The sequence below is a fragment of the Malaya genurostris genome, chromosome 2 (genome assembly GCF_030247185.1).
Source record: "Malaya genurostris strain Urasoe2022 chromosome 2, Malgen_1.1, whole genome shotgun sequence".
NCBI lineage: Eukaryota > Metazoa > Arthropoda > Insecta > Diptera > Culicidae > Malaya > Malaya genurostris.
This window is the reverse complement of record NC_080571.1, coordinates 71,233,899-71,254,376: the sequence shown is the minus strand read 5'-3', so window position 1 is coordinate 71,254,376 and position 20,478 is coordinate 71,233,899. Positions and strand designations below refer to the sequence as shown.

Here is a 20,478-nt window from a genome sequence, read left to right as displayed (position 1 = left end):
GACATTTATTTCTCGTTATTTTCGTCTATTTTGAATCAATGAAAATTACTTTTATTAACCCTGACCGGTATAACTGAAATAAGTTTATTTGGTCATCGACCATAAAAATCTGCAAACCCGATAAACCCGACTAATTTATTTGAAATGGACATTTTGTCACTAATCACTCTTTATCTCCGGAACCGGAAGTCAAATCTGAATAAAAAACAAGTAATTTTTATGGGAATTCAAGACGTTTTATTTGAATTTTAGTTGAAGAACATTTCATAATTTCATTACACATATGTAGTTCTGGAACCAGAAGTCGAATCCAAATAAAATTCAGGAACCTTGTATGGGAGCATAGGACTTTTCATATGAATCTATGTTTTTATAAATCGGTCAAGTTATCTCCGAGAAAATTGAGTGTAATTATTTGTCACACATACATTTGCTGATCTCGACGAACTGATTGGAATGGTATATGGGTGTAGTAAATTATGTTCTTCCAGCAATTATTGTTGTTGGCAGTTCAAATCAATATAAATATGGATTTGTTTTGAATTACCGCTATCTTCCGAACACATAGGACAGATACGAACGAATATGTTGCCAAAAACGACCCGTGCTAGAATCGAAAAAAGAAAAAAATTATGCAGTACACACGGCACTGTTCCACAATTCAGGCACAGAAATCACTTCAGAGCACAAGCTCAGAATTCAGGTTAAGAACTGTGGTCTAAAATTCAGTTCTGAAGTCCAGTTCAAGAGTTCTCGTACAGAACTCTAGACCTGAAAGTGAGTTCTGATCCTGGATTATGGAGCTAAAATTATGGACCTGGACTCTGTACTGTACTTTAATGCGATATACTTTTTGGCAATGTGCATTAAATTTGCAATCAAAATGTAATGAAGCATTATTCTACAACAACTTTTGGCCGTGTAATGAAATTGAATTGCTACATTAAATCAATGCCTCAGTGCTAATAAAAAATAGATTAGTTCTGTAATTTAAAGTTAGTCTGAATTTGACATGCTACAGTTGTAACATATAAGCACTTTTATTGCATCTTGACATTTATAATATAACGCTGAAATTTTTACCATCGATAATGCAGATATTAGCATTATAAAGGGTGATTTTTTAGGAGGTAAAGGATTTGTTTCTGGCTATTCTTCACTTCATATGCGACAGTTTTGCTTGATGACGTATCCATTCAACCAGAAATGTGCTTCGTCGCTGAACACAATTTTTCGATAAAAAAAAGTGGATCTTCCTCCAACTTTGTCAGCGCCCATTCATGATTAAATTATAAATCAAACGACCATTTATGATTAAATTATAGACCAAACTGACCCAGTTTTACGACAACAAGACACTATTCACGCGTGATCTGTCAAAGACAGTGTTGCCAAAAAGGTACCAGCAAAAAAATACCCTTTAACTACATTAATAATGCACAATTTCTGCTTCACCTGTCAGATCCTATAAGAGTTTAGTTATCGCCCTTTTCAACTTTATAATAGCATTTTAAAAATATGTAGGGTAACAGAGGTATTTTGTCGAATTCACATTTTTTGGCCCACCTAACAAACTTTATGGATTTAATCGATCTTAAGTAGCCCATGTCGCATCAGTTTGAAGCTAATCACATTAGAGTACCTATTGCGGAAGGATTCTTTCAAAGATATTACAACATTTGGTGGATATTTTTACAAAGTGGGCCAAAATAAAATCGATCCTAAAGTGGACCAAAATACCTCTGTTACTCTAAAACTCTGTTGCGTTTATTAATTTTTTTACGTGAATTTTTCATGTCAGAATTATTTTGGGATAAAATGAGTCGTGGTTACTTGAGTAATAGAGAACAATAAACTGTTGTAAACGTTGTGAGCAATGAAACAATATCGACATGAAAAAAAATAAACTGCACAGAAACTGGTATCCGAACCGAAGTTAGTTCCATTGATTTCTAGTGTTGTGGAATTGTTTTACACTTATCGAGATTGAAGATTTACAAAATGAACGAATGAGTCTCGATGCCTATGTAATACAGGAGATTTAGTATAAGTACATTAGTGTGCATGTGTTTTGTGTGTCTATTCCAGAGACTGCGATTGAATTTTATCAGGATCCGTCTTCTGGTTTCGGTGCGTCGTGTTGTTGAATGAAATATTAGTAAGCATTCTAGAATTTTTGTACAATATGGAGATCAATAAACCAAGAGAACCTAATTATGAAAGTAAAGTTTAATGAGTTTACGCAAAACTTCATTAGAATAATGAAAACATGAAAAAAATTAAATCAAATTATGGGACTCACCAAATACTCTCTACAATTTTCTTTTAAACTTTTTTCTTTGAAAACATAAAAGTTAATCATCTTCCACATGGTATTTCAAAAGCGTTAGCATTACACAACATTTTTGTCCCGAATTCTCATGACACTCTGTTTTTTTTTCAAATCCGTCCCACCGTGCGGAAATGGAACCAGGGTCGAGGATTCTTGACGGGCGCATCATTCAACCAGAGCTACAGTAGAAACGGGTGCATTCTGGTGTACAATAGTAGCAACAGCAGCAGCATCAGCAGTAGCTAGTCACTGAAATGTATGGGACTATTTCACCCCTTTTTTTCGCACAATAGAAGACGATGTATACAATTTGAAGATGCCATACTTCCGTAGCTCTCCCAGTCGCGCATTGTGACCTTGATCGTGAATTATACAGAAGTTAGGCAGAACTACTGCTTTTGGGAAATCAGAGAACAAGTTTTCCCTGTGCATACTATTTCGTTGACATTCGGTTAGTGAAGGGTCGTTCAAACACAGCTTGGTGGTAAAACAAGTCCTTTCAGAAATACTACTATTTGTATTTTTGACACTTTTGCCTATAGAAGATGGTTGGGTTCGGTGGGATAGTTAAAAAGGTAGCACACGAGTTCTAATAGTTATTTCTAGTGTATTGTCGATTTTACAAAAAGACAGATAATGAATACTTGAATGTAGTCTTCGAAGCCGACCTGGGTTCGATTATCAATTTCACAGTAATGTTCGAAAAGTTTTTGTAAGTAATTCGTCACAAGTTTAAAATTTCTATAACACAAATAAAATAATCAAATACTATCTACTGTACCGACATTAATACTGATCTCGATATTTCGATTTTTTATCTTTCCAGACCCAGGAAACAGCGATGAATGACACCGGGCCGTACGAGGAGTACGAACTTTTCTATCGACACTCGTCCACAATGACAGCAGTGTACTGTGTTGCATACTTTGTAGTGTTTATCGTGGGACTGGTTGGGAACAGTTTCGTCATTGCTGTTGTTTTCCGAGCACCGCGAATGCGTACCGTGACTAACTTTTTCATCGTGAACCTGGCCGTGGCTGATGTGCTTGTGATAGTGTTTTGTTTGCCGGCAACACTGATGAGCAACATCTTTGTGCGTAAGTAGTCGACTTGTGTTTTTAGTATAGTTTGGGAAGTTTCTTACGATTTTGCTCACTAAAATCTAGTGTAGGTTTCTTCCACAGATTTGCGAGTAATCTTCCTGGATAAGACAGCAATTTAGAACTAAGGCACAGTATTAGAATAAAGCACAGAACATTATAAACATTGTAAACATTGAATTGATCAGACATTCGCCGTACAGCCTCGTTTTAGCACCCAGTAACTACTTCTTACTTTCACACATCAAACATACTACTGTGAGCAAAAAATAGTAAGACTAGGTTCATAATTTCAAAATTCTTCTAAATCTATTGCGTCCAATACACTTGTGCCAACGTTTTTCCTAATCTTCGAAACAGTTGTTAAAATCAATTTCCGAAATAGCCTTCAATGCGCTTTGCGATTCACGTTTGAAGTCTTCAATTGACTCAAAACGGTTTTCCCGCAGTGGTCGTTTGAGTTTGTTGAATAGCCAGAAGTTACACGGAGCTAAATCAGGCGAATACGGTGGTTGCGAAACGATATTGGTTGAATTTTTGACGAAAAAAGGCAGTATGCGACGGTGCATTATCGTGGTGCAAAAACCAAGAGTTGTCGGCCCATAATTCTGGCCTCTTTTTACGAATAGCTTAGAGCAAATGACACATAATACTCAAATAGTATACGATGTTGACAGTTTGACCGGTCGGAAGGTATTAGGAGTGCACCACATCACACCTTGATTTTTTTGTCAACGCGTTCTCGACCCCACAGGAAGAAATTATGAATTTTACAGGTGACATAATTCTTCGAACGATACAATTCATAACTACTGATCTTCTCAAATGAAACAATATTCCATTCGTACAGAAATTTACTGGCTCCGAGTGTAATTTGCACTCGGCTAGCAAGTGAGACTGTGTGATGCACGATTTACCACCCAAGCAGATATGTGCTTCTGTGGCTCAGTAGACTAACTGATGTGCTTTGTGATCTAATGTTTTTCGGTTCAAGTCGCGTTGTTGATGTCGATCTTTTGATTTTTATTCTTTTCATTTTAAGGCCATTTAATTTTAAATCATACAATTTTACATGTTCTTGAATATAAATTTGTGTGACATAAGTCGCTCCATTTATGTGCATCTGATAAGATGTAAAATCACAAGAATTTTTCGAACTCTGCGTCTTTGAACAATTTGTACCAATCAAAAACACTTGCTCGAGACATGCAATTATCAACGAAGGACTTTTTTCAACATTCTCAACGTTGATTCCGCACATTAAATTTAAAGGATCTTATTTGTTAAACAATTTCTCTCATTGTAAAAATCGCCGATAGCACTTTTAATACTTCAGGAAGACAGACGCATACTAAACATCAATGAATATTTTGACGTGACACTTGGTACAGCTGTCACTATCAGTCATACCAAACTAAAAAAAATCGACGAATAAAGTTTCCGCGCGAAATATAATCAAAAAGTCTATTTTTTGCCTACAGTAGTATGTTTCTGGAAATGCATAATTGAACAATTGTAACACTATGTCGGACTGCTATGCGATAGAAACCTCGTAAGTTGTACCGAAGGAATCTTTTGTGGGTGTTGGAATCAGATGGCTAAATTTATCAGGTTTTGTTGCAAATAGCATTGCTGTTTTGGTATTAAAAATGCCTTACTCTTCACTATATGGGGCCGGGTGTCAATGTCGATTCAGTATTTCAATAGTATGCTATTGAAAAGACGGTTTGAATTGAACTATGTTTTCACGAACCAACTACAGCTTGCCAATGATGTCATCCTCTCGTCCGATTTGCGCAGTATGAACTATCGCACAAAAGGTAATCTATAAAAATATGCTCGAATACATTTCTGCGTTAATTAATTCCTGGCTGCCAGTGAGTAAGGTGTTTGAGTTGTGAGTGGATGTCTTTTTGTATGTGTGCGATGCCGTTTTCACTTGAGTATATTAAATACCAGTTAGCTGTTTATTTTGATTCTCCGGTAACTACACACCTAAAAAATCCTGTGATTTTACATCTTATTAGATGCACATAAATGGAGTGTCGCAGCTCACGCAAATTTACGTCGAAGAACATTTAATATTGTGTCTATGACTCCATCACATGAAATTCATTTAAATAAAAAAAAAAGAATACTGATAGACGATAGACGATATACGACTTGAACCGAGAATCATTGGATCGCAAGTACGTCTGTTAATCAACTGAGCCAGGTGCATTTAAATTAATACAGTCGCACCTGCTAGCAGAACGCAAGTTACAATCGAAACCAGTAAAATTCAAGCTCATCGAACATTAAGTCATTACAAATAAAATCTTCAGTCATTTGACAAATTAGGTCTTTATGAATTACATCGTATGAGGGATTAAGTCACCTGTAAAAATCAATTTTTTTGGAGTGTAGGAGGCCAATTTAGAATTATCGGCCATAGACTTTTCGGACCTAATTTGAAGCGCTTGTATCTCGGTGATTTGTTGATGGATTTTCCTCATTTAACTTGATTCGAAAGCTTCAATATCGTGCGCCTAAAAATTTTTTAATTTTTCAACGGGTCGTGTGTACACACTTAAAAAAATCCCTGTGATTTCACATCTTATTAGATACACATAAATGGAGCGTCGCAGTTCACGCAAATTCACGTGGAAGAATATTTAATATTGTGTCTAAAACTCCATGACATGAAATTCGTTGATTTAAAAAAATAATACTGATAGCCACCGCCGCGACTTGAACCGAGAATCATTGCATCGCATGTACGTCTGTTAATCGACTGAGCCACAGAAGCATACATTCGCTTGGCTGGTAAAAGGTGCCTTTAAATTCATACAGTCGCACCTGCTAGCAGAACGCAAGTTACAGTCGAAACCAGTAAAATTCAAGCTCATCTAACATTAAGTCATTACAAATAAAATCTTCCGTCATTTGGCAAATTAGATCACGTTAGAAATTTAAAACAGTGTTCTATTCGTGTTTTGAATTTTCAATAATTTGAAACAAAATCGTCGAGCAGTTTTAAATCTGTTTCAGATTTGTGCTCGAAAAATAGAACTACACAGATAAAAATATTTTGTGAATTTACATCTATTTTCATGCACATATTTGGAGCAGGTAATTAAACATAAAATTACTTTACAATTCTGTACGTTTCAATACAATTTTATCGCAAAATGAGCGTTAATTTAAAGATACAGTTATATTCATTGAAAATTCAATGCAATTCAATTTAGTTTTGCATCGATGAAGGTGTTCAATCAAAATTTCGATTCAACCCATGTCTATATGGAATACCCATGTCTATATTACTATTGATTTACATCTCGTATAAATTTCATTATTTCTTTCTGTGTAGATCTCAGCGTTGTGATTGACATGGTTTGGTCGTAGATCTAAAACAGATCAATCCATACACAGATAAAAATATTTTGTGAATTCACATTTATTTGCATGCACATATTTGGAGCAGATAATTGAATGGACAGTCACATTACAATTGGTTTATATGCACAGAAAGAAAAGATGAAACTTACACGACATGTAAACCAATAGTACTATTAAACAGACGTCGGTTGAAACGAAAATCTGATTTAAAACCATGATTGATGTAAAATTACATTGAAATGCATTTACTTTTTCATTGAACAAGGCTGTATATTTACAAATCGCTTAGTTTTGTAATGTAACTTTCCATTCAATTACCTGCTCCAAATATGTGCATGAAAATAAATGTAAATTTACAAAATATTTTTATCTGTGTGTCGTGTAAGTTTCATCTTTTCTTTCTGTGTACGTAATAAAACAGTGTTGCGAACAACCTAAGTGTAACAAAAACAATGCAAATCGTTACACACAATCAATTTGAACAAGTTGTTGTCACACCAAGAATAAAGCGCTTCAAAAGATTCGGATCTTAGTAAAAAAAAATTGCACGGACTCACATATATAGAATTATTAGATGCAAAATCACATGGTATTAAAGATAAACTCAAGATAAGCTGATCTGCGATTTTACATGTATCATTTGAATAGGACAACAGGCGTCTTATCACTACATGCATTGTAACTTTGACAATGTTCGTTCATGTATTAATAATATTAACAAAATCAAGTAATTTGGTATGCATTGATTCCAAATATGGAAAAGTAAAAACCAATGAAAGTAACAAAATATGTTGTACGGATTGTGTCACACACAGAAAAAAATTATGAATTTTACAGGTGACATAATTCTACAAACGATACAATTTATGAGTACTTAACGTGTAAACTGACGCAATATTCCATTCGTACAGAATTTTACAGGATCCTAGTGTTATTGTCAATTGCCGCTGTATGGATTTATATCATTTATTCATCAGGTAGATCGGTATCGGCTTCTGTGGCTCAGTCAATTATCTGACGTACTTTATGATCTAATGTTTCTCAGTTCAAATCGCGCTGTTGCTAACGATCTTTTGTATTTCATTTCATTCGATTTCAAGCCATAAAATGTTCAACTCACACAATTTCACATGTTCTTGAATATAAATTTGTGTGAAATACGACGCTCCATTTATGTGCATTTTATACGATGTAAAATCACAAGACTTTTTAGATCTGTGCATATTTTCTTCCATGTAATACTGCCATAGTATTTTCAGACACTTTAGTTACACGGTTACTGATTCAAAATTTTCCGAACAAAATATATAAAATCTTCTCTTGAATCGCTGCTTATAAAATTAACCAGTTGGTATGTTTTTTTCATTCTTGAAAATTATCATTATGATATAAAATCGTTTCATTTGTTCAGGTATATCTTGAGGTTATTCGTATCCAAAATTGATCTTTTGAGTAACGTTTTTTTTGTTCTTTTTTCGATTGTAGAGGTTTTAACCGTAAGGTCATTCACCTCTTCGTGTCGGAAAAACTTCCGGACCCTATGTGCGGGGTTGGGAATCGAACCCAGGCGGGCTGCATAAAAGGCCCCGTTACCCTTTAAATAACTTTGAAATTATCAAAAATGACTTTCATTTAAAAGAAAAATTTTCAAAAACTTTAAAATGTAAAAAATTGTGGTAGGTATCAAAATGGAATAGAATCTGTTGTTCTGAAAGAATCTAATTGTTAATTTTATCAGTCGCTTAAAGTAGAGTAAGTTTGTAATTTGTCACAGTTCATCTTTATTTTTGTATTTACTATGGGAACATTAGAATTATTTCATTTTTAATGCAATCGTGTTCGGTCGTGTCCTTTTATTTTTGTCACAAGTAAATTTCGAATCATCTCGAACTTCTGTTAGACATAATTAAATATGAAAAATAATCGATTTTGTTAATTTATGGTAGTTAAACGCACATTGTGCAACCGGATTTCACGAAGGTCTGTGAAATATATTTTTGCTTTTTTAATAAGAGCTCTTCTGAATTTTCACCGACGCTAATGGATTCCTGAAAACGGAATAGCTTTGAATCAATCCGTTTCATGGTAGACTTTTCCCAGTGGATAATTTCGATGTGCGACAGTGAAAACATGTCGGTGGCTCCAATTCATGGCTTCACGAGTGAATTGCTAGCATTGATCCCCGTGGGAATAGTGTAGGAATGTTACATGAAAGATTTGTACTTCCCATGCATTCAGACTCACATACAGTGCCGGGGGAGATTGTGTTCATGTTCGTAAATATTCGACGAAATCTCCAGTGGGGTATTAAATGATGAGACACCTGCACGCCGCAGTTGAGGTAACGAGTTATGAAGCAGATTTTAAACAATACATACGAGGAGACTCTGAAAATAATACGTGCTGTAGTAAACTACTCATGCCTTGGTATCATAATAGAATATTAATATATGAAAGAGATTATTTTTATGGTACTAGTTGAACGTTTGGCCAACCGGCAAAAAAACGGTCTTGAAACGGTGATTGTTTTGTTTTGTGTTTGTGTATTCTATGCTATTGTTAAACTAAAATCAAACAAAAAGCGATCAGTCGGTGTTGAACAGAATTTTTTCTGGCTACCTAGAGTTTCATTGATTCAAGGCTTCAGTCTTTTTCAAGGCTACCTGAATAACTAACAGTCTTTTTAAAGACTAACAATTAGTCAGCCTTTCTCAAGGCTATACAAAGAATGATATTCTAATATAATCAGTCTTTTTCAAGACTAAGACATTAATCAGCCTTTCAAATAATTATTCTTCAAACTAATCAGTCTTTATTAAGACTACCACAAACTCAGTCTTTTTCAAGACTTATCCAAACTAGGAGTCTAATCGAAGACTAATTTAGCCTAGTTAATTTATATTTTTCAAAAATGCCTGCGTTCAAACGGGAAGGCAATAAGCCTAAGGTTAAAAATAATTCAAATAATTCAACACGAAACATTTTTATAATAACATATACGATCATATAGAATCGGAATGTAAAAATAAAAGACAACGGACGGACTTTCCTTCCATTCTATGCCGTCTAACAATATTTTAGATATTCTTCCCGAATCGGATTGTAGCGACATACAAGAAATTTTTTCAAAAATTCCCAAAATGGACGCTTGTCGTTCTGGGAAGAAAAAACAATCTATGCCACCAGAGACGGTGATGATTTCCGACTTCAAAGCACTCCCCTACTGAGCTTTCTACTTTTCTCCCGGAAGTAAAAGTCTCATTTCAAATCGGACGAGTCTTGGTTGATGGATTGGAAGATTACGAACGTTTTAGTCGATATTTGTCCGAGAAACTTCATTAATTTTATTCATATCACATAAAATCAGACAATCCCTTCAAGGCTGCATCGAAAGGTTTATCAAATAATCATAGTACTGATGAAATTAAAAATGTACAAAAAGAATTGCTTGGTTTTGTCCCTTCTCAAATAATACTTATGAAAAAAGAGCGAATGGTATTTCTAAACCACGCTCTGGAATTTCCCATGAACTTTACCTAATACACTTCAATCGAAGTGATGTAAACAAATTGAAAACTTTAGAAAAAGTACGTTTCATTTCCCACATTAAAATTCATCGGGAACATTATAAACGGCATAATCGTATTGCAAACTTAACGCAATGTCGTCGTTGCTAAGACTTCGGCCATGGAACCAAAAATTGTCATATGGATATACGGTGCTTGAATTGTGGTTGATTGCATTCGAATAACGTTTGTCCAATGAATGAAACCACTGATCAATTTTTTTGTTAAAATTGCAATGGAAATCATAATTTCAATTATTTGAAATGTCCTGTCAGGTAAAAAATTTAAACGCTCGTTCGCTTAGACAACAAGTTAAATCAACGACCTTAAATTTACAGAACATACCTGAAAATCGAAAACAACGTTACAAATGCCACGCCTAATTCTTATAAGGCACTTATTTCTTCGAATTTAAAACACAAAATTGGTACGCCTCCCATTTCGTCTTCTAACGAAAACAATTTATTGTCAGGTAGGTCGACCTCGTCATCATCTTTTTCTAATGACAGTTACGCTGGGGTCACAGGTTGACAACTGCCACTTAATACTTCTAATGTACACAATCAAAACACAGGAACACCTTCCAGTTCATCTTCTAACGAAAACAATTTATTAATAGGTAGATCGGCCAAGTCATCTTCTTCTAATGGCAGTTACACTAGTGTAGAAAATAAAATGATCTACCTACAAGATCAACTTTTTCAAATGATCATCATCATGAATTCGACTTCATCACTTTTCAAATTGGATGGCAATTTGCAAACAATATTATAAAGAATTTAAAATTTAACAGTGATGTTAAATAGTTATTTGAATATTTTAAATTGAAATGCTTGATCTTTAAAATCGAGTGAAGATGAATTTTATAATTTTCTCAAAGTTCACAAAATTCATATTGCCATTGTGACAGAAGCTTTTCTTAAACCAAATGTCAAATTGAAAAGTAATCCACATTATGTGGTTCATCGATTTGACAGGTTTACTGGAATAGGTAGTGGAGTTGCCATTTTTGTCCAACGGCAAATTAAACATCGAATTTTACCTTCTTTCAATACTAAAGTTATTGAAAGCTTGGGAATCGAAGTTGAAAATTTATTTCATCGCTGGAGCATATTTGCCATTCCAATGCACCGGCGATCAATTAAATTTCTTTAAAGGCGATTTGCAAAAACTCACAAGATATCGACCGAAATTTTTCGTAATAGGGGACTTAAATGCTAAGTATGTCCAGTGGAATTGTAGGCAAAATAACAGTAATGGAAAAATTCTTCATAATCAACTCTCAGCTGGTTACTTCACAGTCTTTCATCCCAGTAATCCGACTTGTTTCTCTTCCGTGAAAAACGCGTCTACAATTGATCTGGTTCTAACAGATCAAAGTCACATTTGTAGTGAACCGATTACACATGCTGACTTTGACTCAGATCATCTTCCAGTAACATTCAAACTTTCCAACGAAGCTATAATTAATCCAATTAGTTTAATATTCATCTATCATAGAGCTAATTGGTTGGATTACAGATCTCACATTGAAAATCATGTGGATTATGAAACTATTTTAGAAAATTCGGCGGACATCGACACAGCAATTGATAATCATTATCGAAGCTAGAAATCTTTCAGTTCCCAAAGCTCAAAATAAATTAATTTCTCCTTTCAACAATGCCAATCTTCAACCGCTCATTAGAAAGCTAATAATGTCAATAAAAGGGTGTAGCCGGGTTTTCATATAAAAACTGCCCCTTAAAAAAAGATTGATATACGCTATTTTAAAGGGTTTATATTGGAGATGATTTTTCCAATATTTTAACCCTTTAAATATTATATTGGTGGAGTTAGGGTGGTTCTTCTGATTCTGACATTTTTCAAAAACCTCTTTAGCAAAAAAATTTTAAAAAATCAGGAACATTTTAGGAACTATGGGAATTTTTTTCAGAATTTTTCAAAATGTGGCAAAAAAAATTCAAAAATTTTCAAATTTTTTTCAATCGCTTTTACAATTTTGGTACCACTTTAGATTTTACATCGAAAATAAATCGTTTATGAGTATATTACGCTGTAATTTATTCAGATTTTTTAAAAATGTGGACAGGTATAATATCAGACTTTAAAAAAATAAGACATTCGAAAAACCACGCGTCTCCATCAAATTGTCATCATCCGATGGAGACGCATGGTATTTATTTCTAAAATCATATATCACATGCCCTTAGAACTAAATACCATGCGTTTCCATCCACAACTTGAGCTCAGGGCTTGAGTATTGACGTAAATGATAATGATAAAAGAACTTTATTCCTTATGTTATTTACATACGCCCGCACGACTAGGTCGATATACCAAGCAATGATGTAGGGAATGCATTAGTGAACATGTTTGCCGGTGGACGGTTGTAATTCGTTTCTAACTTCAACATCTTGCGGAGTACTCTGGAGGTTTCGAGGTTAGCTATTAGCAGTCCTAAGTAATACTATAAACCAGATGGAAATCAAGTCGAAGCGACTGCAGCAAGTCCCGAAGACCCAAAAAGAACGTTTTAATTCGCATGGTCGATTTTCTATACAAACAACATGTTCTTTTAAACTTAATATTTTAAGTTTTTTGCTATTTCCTGAAGAGGACCCCTTTATTAAACAGTTTCGGAAAATCGTATTGTTTTATTGCTTCAATCGAAATATGTATTAACTAAGAATGAATGAGAAACTAAGCTATGTGTAAAAATTGAATTTCAAACGGCTTCGCAAATATAGTTAATCGAATTTACTTGCACTTAGTGGTGTTTTTCTGGTGTTTCATGGAGTACTTTTCTCACGTATCAGCTCAAGCCCGTTTATTATGTATCTAGAAGTCGTCTCCATGCAGCTCAGACTATGGCCACTCTTTGCCTCAATTTGATCGATCCACCTTGCTCGCTATGCTTCTCTTTTTCTTGAGCCTTCCGAATCACATTCAAGAACCATTTTCAAATGTTTGCCGTCTGTTATCCTGATGACATACCCTGCCGATCGTTCAATTCCAGTGGTTTATACGCCGTTGATTAATTTCTTATGGTGACGTAATACTTTTCTTGTATCCTTATCCGCGGTAATATATTATTTATTCAAGCCTTTTCCTCTCATACATTTTGTTTCGACGGATTTACTGTCAGTCCGATCCCAGTTTGATTAATCCGTCTTCATGAGCTTAAGCCGTTTGACTTTAGCTGTCTTGTTGATACAGAACGTCGACGAACATTTTACCTTAAAACTGATAGTTTTTTAGATTTCGCTTGGTTTCGAATTTTCTTTGATTTCGCGCTTGGTATCTAGGAATATTTTTTCTACAAAAGAACTATAATTTAATTGTCCTTAAGATTTTTTACTAAATATAGTTATTATTTGATTTGAATACAATAAATGTAAAATGACTTATCAGTTCATGAATAAAAACTTTAAGTCGTATAATAAAACCTAAGTATTTGTCAATTCATTAGTTCTGATTCATGTTTCTCTCACTGGTCCTTCCTTATAAAAATTCTTTCTTAAGCCCTGAACTCAAGTTGTAGATGGCAACGCATGGTATTTAGTTCTAAGGGCATGTGATATATAATTTTATAACTAAATAACATGCGTCTCCATCGGATGATGCCAATTTGATGGGGACGCATGGTTTATCGAATGATATATATTTTAAAGTCTGATATTATACCCGTCCACAATTTTTAAAAATATAAAAAATTACAGCGTAATGTACTCACAAATGATTTATTTTTGCAAGCAAGTGAATTATTTTGGTAAGTTAATGTATTTTAAAATTTCTTAATTCGTCGATATTCCCATGCCAACAAGTTTTTAACATAAGTTTTTCTTATGTATAGTAGGAAACTTAGCATGGAACTGGCCGTCCGTAGCAAATAAGCAAACCGTGCTTCGCAGCGGAAGTTGGCAAAACAACTTCGACAGCAGGATAAATACTTTCGTTTCGGAAGAACCGATATAGTTTTCATTCAGTTTTTACATTCAAAGTTTCACAAAAAAAAATCATCGATTTTTGCATTAAAAAAAAACATTTCCGTGTTTTGCACTCCTGTCCAGATTACCGTATTTTAAATGACTTCGATTTTTGGATGTGAAGATTTGAAACCTCTTAAGCGAGAATGATTTCCATTGTCCGGCTCCGACAGACAGGAAGTAAAGAGCAAAACGCAATGCATAAAACAAAGTAATTCCAAATTCGTTAAGAATATTGGCATTGTTTCTCATTTTTTTACCGGAAGGTAGATTCTCGTGAAACTTAGAAACCTTCAAAATTACCAAACAAAAACACTATGCCCGGAAATGATCATCATCAAAATTATGTTCTCGTTAGGCTAATTATAGTGGAAACATTCCATGGTTATAAGACGGTGTTTGTGACCAATGCAGTACCGAGCTTTCACTACAAGAAATGTATGTATGATTTTCAAGTGAGAATATGGTACAAAGTGTCCCAACACCCGGAACGTTTGATTAACACAGGGTATTATTGGTAAAGAAAACACGCAACCTAGCAAGCGTGGAAATCCTTGTACATGAGCCGCTGTAAATATTTTATATAAATTGATTGTTTTTTACAAGGAGGTGGTTTCTAGCGTCTATTGAATTCACGTCGTAGAAATCAGCTTTACTGAAAAAGTCTACAGTCTGAATGTCATTTGTCACTGAATATTACTTTGAATCTGACTGCCGATTCTGGAGTTACAGGTTAACGAATGTTGGCAAAATTCAAGAAAAAATTCGTCAATCCCATGAGTCAATATGAATTTTCAAGCTGGCAAGTCTTACATACCTTTTCTGGACTGGTTACGCCACGCCACGATTCGCAATAGATTTAAATTATATTTCCGTATTACGAAACGATTCAAACATTTTTGGTTCCCCGGTGGACTATAATGGTTACAAAAGGGATTCACGATACCAAGAGGTTGGTAAATATTGCCTTAGATAACTTGTCCGTTCGGGCTGTTCAATTGGGTATTGAATTCTCTACAAATAAAACCAAGTTAGTCGAAGAACGAATCCACTATCGTTTTTTTTACGTATTACCTCAGGCTGCATGTATTCTAGCAGACGTATGAACGTATGTTTCAGCCTTTAAAAATATATGCGAATGCATTAAACTTGTGTTCGATGAAACGTAACGTATTTATGACAACAAACCGATAAACAATCTAACATGGAGATTTTTTTCATTCCTCAGCGCTTTTAATTAATAACTTTGAAAGCACCCCCGCTGACAAAATCTACACGAAAATGACAAAAATTGTATAATGTCGGACACGTTTGCCACCATAAAAAATGCGCTCGTTAAATCTCTACCTATTTTTTTGTGTGCCGAGAACACACCATTCGCAAATCCGACATTCAAAAAACAAATAACGAACGCCATCTGTAAAGTGCAGCAGGAAGCTGTATCACTTTTTAATGCATTGTCAAAAGTCACTGTCGCTATTGTGACTGGAGAACTTTTATCAAAATTGCGAAAGTTGCGCCGCAAAGCGTGTCATGACAACCGCCGACCCAATGGAGAAAGGGAGCGAGGACACGCGATGGGAACCGGAAAAACGGATGTCAATTTCGAATTGCTCACAATTCACATTTGAGATATTTTCCAGTACAAACACAGCTTCATCGGAAACTCACGTGGGCAGAGTGACGTAGCTAGCAAAGTTGATAAAGTTGACGGCATGGGACCGGGCCCTGGCGCCCGGAATCTAATGATCCCGCCTGTTATAAAAGGACAATTGGCATCATACAATGGTTTGTGCTATTTAATCAAATGATCAGCCAAACACTACGTGGGAGTTCCTAGTTTAATGAAGCAGTGTTCACAATTTCTTCCCTTTGCAGATAGGGTAAGATGGGGTAAAACGTAGCTCTTGATTTTCTCAGTTGATACTAATTTCTTTCGTGGAAATTCCTGAATATTTAATTCAATTAAAAAATGAATAATTTTCAACACGCTTCTAATCAACAATTTTTCAAGTTATACATATTTCCAAACGAATAGAGCTTGATGAACATGGTCTGAAAATTTTCCTGGAAACGCGCCTGTCCATCACCGTTTCAAATAAAATTTGATTGGAAACGGGCGAATATGAAAAAGAAAACTTACGGTTTATATTACGGTTATTATCGTATGATAACCTGTTATGAAATAAAAATTGCTACCATTTCTCAAACGAACAATTCTATAAATATTGCAAAACTGAAGATTTTGTATTCTAAGTTAGCAAAGTATAATGCAAAGCCTGTGAAGGTTTGCCAAGTATGGGATTCAAAAATTCCTAAAATAGTTTTAAAAAAATATCTCAGAAATGGATGTGTCAGAGCACGGAAACTGGAACAGAGATATTTTGCCCAAGCTGTTTTCTGAAAATGGAAGAGTTTTGTTTAAGAAACACTTCACCTAATTCGCATTTCGAAACAGAAAACACTGCTGTTTGTTTCATTTTCCACTATTTGATAGTTTTATTTGATCAAATTCATAAAGTTTCTATCCATAATCAAACCACGGAACATTACTGAGATATCAATGATCAAGTTCCGATGGAGGTTTTGGCAATCTATTTTCAGAGCCGCAACCAGTCGTAAAAAGTTTTTGTGGCCCTTCAATAGCCAGGCCTACAAGTTCAAACAGGTATTAAAATTCTGCTTTGAAAACTTCGTACTTATCTGTATCGTAAATTTGATGACGGTTACGAATTTCGATCAACATATAATAAGTTCTGTGAAAAAACTATTCCATTTAAATGGTGATTATAAGGGCGAAGACTTTGTTTGAATTAGAGCTGGCTGATAAGCAAAATAAACAAAAACCTGTGCTCCTGTTACTGCTGTAAATGAAATTGCAGTATTATTTTTCAAATAGCATCATAAAGCATTCTTTGTAATCGGATTTTTATTTTTGATACTATTATCACCATAATCATTTGTAATCACAGCATGTAACGATTGCATTAAAAAAATGGACTTTTTTCGAATGGCGATACAAAAAGTTAAGCCAGATAATTGCTTTTGGTAAATTCTCCGATTTTATTCAACAACCAAACCAAACTCCGGCAAAACACATTTGTGTCTGCATCGGCGTTCTGATTTCTTCAACACGATTGGAAACACGTGCTCATGATTGCGTTGTGACGATGATCTTAGCGGATTGTTCACCGATATCATCATGTTTTTTTTGTCTGACTAATAAGAACTACTTGGGAAAAAGTATTTGGGAACCAATAGTATTCCAACTCAAACAGAACCACTCATCAGCATGATAGCCACCTTTGCCGGCCGTTCCCATCTCCATCGTTCACAGGGAAGCATAAAGGATAAGGAGGAGAGGAAATGTAGATGCTTTACCTACTCTACGGAAGGACGACGACTCATCACTTTCTTCCGTAGGTTTCGCGGAGTTGATAATTTAGGCGAGTGTAAGGTATAGGAATCAATCTAAGCAAGTTATGTGACCATGAAAAAAAATTGTTCTGTTTAATTTGTTTAGAATTTAATTACACAGTTAACCGAGTTAAAGTATATAATACTTATAGGTTTACCTATTATTTACCTAATCGTTTCCACGACATTGTATATACTGAACAGCTCACTTAAAGTGTTATCCTATTATAATTATTTCGAAATGTACGAGCTTTGTTTTTGCTTATCTTTGTTTTCATTTTTTGTTTGATTTCCCTTCTTTTATTTTCCTTTTTCTGTTAACATTGGAGAATCTATTTTTTCGTGTTTCGTCTTCGGCTCATCAGTGCTAGAGCACTTCAAATTGGACTTTCATTTCCGCCTAGCAGTTCAATTTAAACCGCTAAGCAGACGCAAAGTTTGCACTGTTTGTGCAACTTGATTGCGCTTGAGACGTCAGAAATAATATTTTATCTGTGCGATATTATTAAAGTGATGCATAAATAGTGCAAATTTTGCGCCTGCTGCTAGGTGGAGATAACAGTTCAATTTGAACTGCTTCAAGCAATGATGAGCCGATGGAATTTTTATAAGAAAAGGTTTTTGAAAAATATTCTTTACCTGGAAATCATCGTATATGTTACTTAAAAGATCGATTTTAGATAAGTACAACCCCAAGATATAAACCAAAACGAAGGAAACGATTTAACGTACAAACTTGTTGATTTCATAAACAGCGAATCGATTCAATCGAAGATTGTATATATTTTTGTCGAATTTCACTTATAATACTATCAAAGAAAGATAAAGATGAAGACAAAAATAGTGTTTTTTTTTTGGTAGAATAGGGCGTGCAAAAGACGGAAAATGGTATCCACACATCGTAAAAAAGTGACCATCCAGCGAACCAGGCTCTTGCCTCGCTCACAGATAAGCGTTGACTAAGCAAAATGTGTATCGGTGCTAATATTTATAGATAGTTTGCTCTGTCGAGAATGACATCATTACGGCAAGCTCTGATTGGCTCGTGGAAACATATGTAAATTCGAACCGATTTTTCAACGGTATACTATTGAAATACTTGAAAGACGTTACCTCATATGTGTAAGTTAAATGTTTCCGAATCGATTGGTAATTACATGATATGGATCCATCCATCAACAAATGACTGATTTATATGCGTCAAAATTATGATAGAAATAGATTACACAGCTAATTTTGCACGGGTAAAAATCTATTGCCTCTATCTATTTTTTAATCATGAAATCATGAACCATTTCTTCTAATGAGATTTCATGGGCAAAATGATTGATATCATGAATATTTTCAAGAATGATGTGTTATTCATTATGAAATCAATCGTTTTGATCGTGGAATCATGACTTATTATTCATGATACATGATTCGTGATTTCATGATTTTAAATCATGGTTCCGGCAATAGATTTTTATCCATGTGCATTTTTTAAATGACACCCGGACCTGTACAACGAAGAGTAAGGCATTTTTAATGCCAAAAATACGAGCCAAGTTGAGAACTGGGTAGGCTTATTTATGAGACCATTTTAGCTCCGGCTATGTAGTGTGGCACACAAACATTGATGATCACAAAGTACAGTAGCAAATCACTACGCAACTATGAGTGGTAGTTTGTTCGTGAAATGGCATTTCACTAGATATTATAGATAGTTAAAATATTATTCTCATTTTTATGTTCACATCAAGAGAATATTAAGAAAACTGTCAGCTTTTTTTTGTAAGAAACGTATAACCAAAAAGGTCCGCGTTCATCGCATCTGATTATTTCAGTCACATTTACCGTCGTCCCTCCAATCATCGGTAAAAAGCTGCATCCGAACTGTTCGATTCGATCACTTTCAACATGAAGAGATTTCGCAGTTTGAGTTATGCAGAGTGGAAGATACTAACAAAGAAAAAATCATGTTTCACCAGAAGCTCGATCAAATTTACACTTAAGGTCTGAGGACAGAGGGTCGCGTGTTGAGTTTTAAATCGACCACGTGGCTCGCTCAATTCCCTTTGCGCATTGTATTTCTCTTGTACTCTCTCGTATATGAGCAAACTGTACCGGGTTGCCAGCATACATTTTATTATTTTGATGAGAAGTTTTATCACATAAATCTATCGTATGGGTTGGATATTACATGAATTCCAAAAAACAATGAAAAAATATTCAACTTTCACAAAAATTGAATATCAGTGTGTTTGGCAGCCTTGCCGAGCCAGTTTTATTTCTCTCTTCTTTTTCAGAATGCTATCAGGAAACCAAAGCGAAAAAAATAGCGGATGCATTGAAACTGACTTTGTTCCACAAAAAAATACAAGACTTTATTTTTATCGCGATAACATATATTTTTTATCTAGACTTTGGTAGATTTATGATACAAGCCTTCAAAGCCGAGATATTCGATGAACAAGTAGAGGTATGCATTTCCGAGCGTTCCAATTTTCAGCAGTTCTTCAGTCAGAAAAAAATACAACACGATCGCTAAACTCAATGAATCATTCTGAAAATTTCACAGAATATTCTCAACTAAATTTCGAAGACATTGTCAGGTGGGTTTTTCTATATTCTTCACCGTTTCCAAGAAAATTTAATTTGAAACGGGAAAATAGCAAAAAAACTACCACTTTACGGTACTGTCCTCAGCCCTT

General features: G+C 34.7%; 1 protein-coding gene across 1 annotated transcript in view; it reads left to right on the top strand.

Annotated features, from left to right (window-relative positions):
- The window catches only part of LOC131432208 (neuropeptide SIFamide receptor-like), a 401,852-nt gene that overhangs the window by 42,129 nt on the left and 339,245 nt on the right, over positions 1-20,478 (top strand). Inside the window, exon 2 of the mRNA XM_058598342.1 lies at positions 3,159-3,429. Within this exon, the coding sequence (XP_058454325.1) occupies positions 3,159-3,429 (271 nt within the window). The remainder of the gene's footprint in view (positions 1-3,158; positions 3,430-20,478) is intronic.